Source organism: Myotis davidii, unplaced genomic scaffold (assembly GCF_000327345.1).
Source record: "Myotis davidii unplaced genomic scaffold, ASM32734v1 scaffold1561, whole genome shotgun sequence".
Lineage (NCBI taxonomy): Eukaryota > Metazoa > Chordata > Mammalia > Chiroptera > Vespertilionidae > Myotis > Myotis davidii.
The window spans coordinates 5,013-8,095 of record NW_006291530.1 but is presented as its reverse complement, the minus strand read 5'-3'; the positions used below and the strand labels follow the sequence as shown (position 1 = coordinate 8,095).

The following is a 3,083-nucleotide window of genomic DNA, read 5'->3' as shown; positions in this document are numbered from 1 at the left end:
CAGAGGACTCTACACCCAGGGACAGTGGGTTACCACAGCCTCCCTTTCCAGATTCAACTTTGGTCCCTCCCCTTCACCACCTTTACTCCTCTCACAGACAAGGAGAAGACAATCATGGGCTGGAGGCTGTACCTGGAGTTCTTTCTCCAGCTGGGCCCGAAGCTCCTCCATCCCCGCGGGCAGCACCAGCCGGGAGGGCAGAGAGGTGGAGCGTCTCAACACCATGGGGTTGGCGCCATTGAGGAACTGGTAGCCAAAAAGCTCATCATCCTGCCAGCGCCGGCGAACCTTCTCTGTGGGGTCAGAGTGGAGGTTAGGAGGAGGATATTCACCACAACCTGATGTTTCTCTCCTTCAGACTCTACTACAGGGATTAAGTCTCATGACTCCTCCATACCCAGCCCATATATTTTCATTCATGAGGCTGTTGTGAGATCTCCAGGTGTAAGTTCTTTTTTGGCAAGAAGTTTTGGGGACTATGGAGTGTGACACATACCTCATTGATAGGGACCTGGGAAAACCACTGACCAGCCATGGCAGTCTTTTGTCCCCAGAAGATCTGATCAAAATCTTCCAGGCGTTTCCAGGGGCTTGGGAGGGTGTAAACATATTTGAGGACCATCTCCATATGTCTAGAGCAGATATCAAAGATGAAACCACCAATTTACCAAATCCTACCTGTTCCTGGATCCACCAGCCCCACTCCACTCTGACCATTTCCTCACCCTGCAATCACTGTCCACTCAAAATCCAGCCTCTTCTGCTCATGGAATCTCATATTTGGAGGCAGATCATCTAAACTGCCTGCAGCAATTGTCATGGGTAACCCTTCCTTCCAGGTGGCCCAGCTAGGATATGGGGACAAAGGTTAATGGAGGGGCTTTCACCACACTATTGGCTGTACCCATAGTTACGCGTGCATGTATATTTACAAGTTATTTGGTTTTAATCTCTTCCCATCTCCCCTCACTCCCCACCCCACCTCTGAGTATGCCAGTCTGCTCCATGCTTCTATGTCTCTGGATCTATTTTGTTCATCAATTTATTGTGTTCATTAGATTCCACTTATGAGTGAGATTATATGATACTTGTCTTTCTTGACTGGCTTTATTTCACTCAGCATAATATTCTTCAGGTCAATCCATGCTGTTGTAAAGGGTAAGAAATCCTTATTGTTTGCAGCTGCATATTATTCCATTGTGTAAATATACCACAGCTTTTTTATCCACTCATCTAATGATGGGCACTTGAGCTATTTCCAGATCTTAGGCATTGTAAATAATGCTGCAATGAACATAGGGGTGCATATATTCTTTCTGATTGGTGTTTAGGGCTTCTTAGGATATACTCCTGGAAGTGGGATCACAATCTCCTATTTCTTAACTGTATGGTATCATACTCTTTTGATTTTTTCTCTGTCCCTGTCTCCTCTGCTTAGTTCCCTAGTCATTCACACGTCCCCACTCCCTTTTCTTAATTTCACCAATCTTCAATCTCATATATTTTCTGAGAGGAAAATCCAATTTTTGACACCCTATTGTAAACCTTAACTAAAATTTTCCTATCTATCCCTGTTCTTCATCACAGTATCTATAAATTTCATTCTTAATCAGCTGAAATGTCCATACTTATCCTACATTACTCCATATTCCTTTGTTAATTTCCCCTGGCCTGGTTCTTTCCTGTCCACACCTTAAGCTGTTCTCCAAAATGACATATTTCAAGTAAAGTACACTTACCTCCTCTGACCTCAGCTTACTTCCACTGTCACCTGTTCCCTGGGATAAGGTATTCTATGTGCGCCAAACCGAGCAATGAATCCATGTTGCTACTTTACCTAGTTTCATCTCACCTGTCCTCAATATCACATAGTTTATAGTTGGTAACCTGGCTTAATCCTGCCCTCGTCAGTACTTATACTTACTTGTGCCTCAAAGACATTTAGTTCAGGTTTCCAGTCTTACCTGTCATTTCCCTCAATTGTCTCTTGTACTTTTTCCCTAAGGTAACGGATTCTCTGTTTGCTGTCCTCATTCATATCCACCCCCACCCCCCAGGCAGTTCGCTCCCTGCCCTCACAGTTTTCTTTCATGAGAACATGGAACACAACTCTTCACAAACCAGCTCTCCACATCATATCATGTATTGCTTCCTTTCCCTGCCTTCTCTCAGGGGTCACATGTGCTAGCCTTACCTGTCCCTGCCCTAAATTATTCCCAGTCACACGGAGATCCTTTCCACTTTACTTTGGCTCTTCTGTTTCCCAGTGTGGCTGCACCTCCCATTGCCTTGCTCACCTTTTTGGGAGGTAGGATCTACACATCACTCATTTCCCAGTCCAGTCCCACTTCCAGCCTTTGTAATTATGTTTAACTTTTTCCTATTTTCCTGTCTTGTCCACCTTTAACCTACTGAGTATGTACTTTCTCAATCCCTAGGGCCTTCCTCAGTGATATCCCTGTTTCCCTCCACCTCCACTACTCCCTGGGCTCCACACCCACTTCCCTGAGGCGGCCCCTCACCAGTGCCCTCGGGCAGGGTCAGCACGCCCTGGCCCTGCACCCAGCGGTAGCAGGGGAAGGCGGCCTCCTCTAAGGCTCCTGGGCCCTGCACGGTGATGCGGTCGCAGAACCAGGCGTCGTCCACCAGGGAGTGGTGTTTGCGCAACTTCACCAACTGCAGTGGCCCCAAGTCCTGGGGAACGTCCTGTTCGAACTCCTCCACCTGTGGGGACAGAACCCGGTAGACCTGGAGCGCGGGGTGAGGCCCTGAGTGTTGTTTTTTTTTTTTAATTATTGAGGACTGAGCATCATCACTACCCTGTCCATAAACTGAGCTCTCACCGCGCCTGCGCTCTCTCAGAGGACCTTCCCTTTGACCACTGATCCCAGAGTGATACTGGCCGGGCATCAATTAGGGAAGTAGTGGAGGCTGTGCCGACCACAGTCGCGGACAGGGAGAGCGGGGTTGAACCCAGCCGGGCTCTGACTCTGAACCTCTCACCCACCCAGATGCTGGCGTCCCTTCTCACAGTTCCAGCACGGATGTCCATCACTGGCTCCTAGCCTCCAGCATCCCGCCCG

General features: G+C 48.1%; 1 protein-coding gene across 1 annotated transcript in view; it reads right to left on the bottom strand.

Annotated features, from left to right (window-relative positions):
• The window catches only part of LOC102755565 (arachidonate 12-lipoxygenase, 12S-type), a gene marked incomplete at its 5' end in the record, with an annotated part of 12,362 nt that extends 9,638 nt beyond the window's left edge, over positions 1 to 2,724 (bottom strand). Inside the window, 4 exons of the mRNA XM_006764911.1 lie at positions 133 to 293; positions 529 to 632; positions 726 to 848; positions 2,498 to 2,724. Coding sequence (XP_006764974.1) covers positions 133 to 293; positions 529 to 632; positions 726 to 848; positions 2,498 to 2,724 — 615 coding nt within the window. The remainder of the gene's footprint in view (positions 1 to 132; positions 294 to 528; positions 633 to 725; positions 849 to 2,497) is intronic.
• Between the last annotated feature and the right edge of the window lie 359 nt (positions 2,725 to 3,083).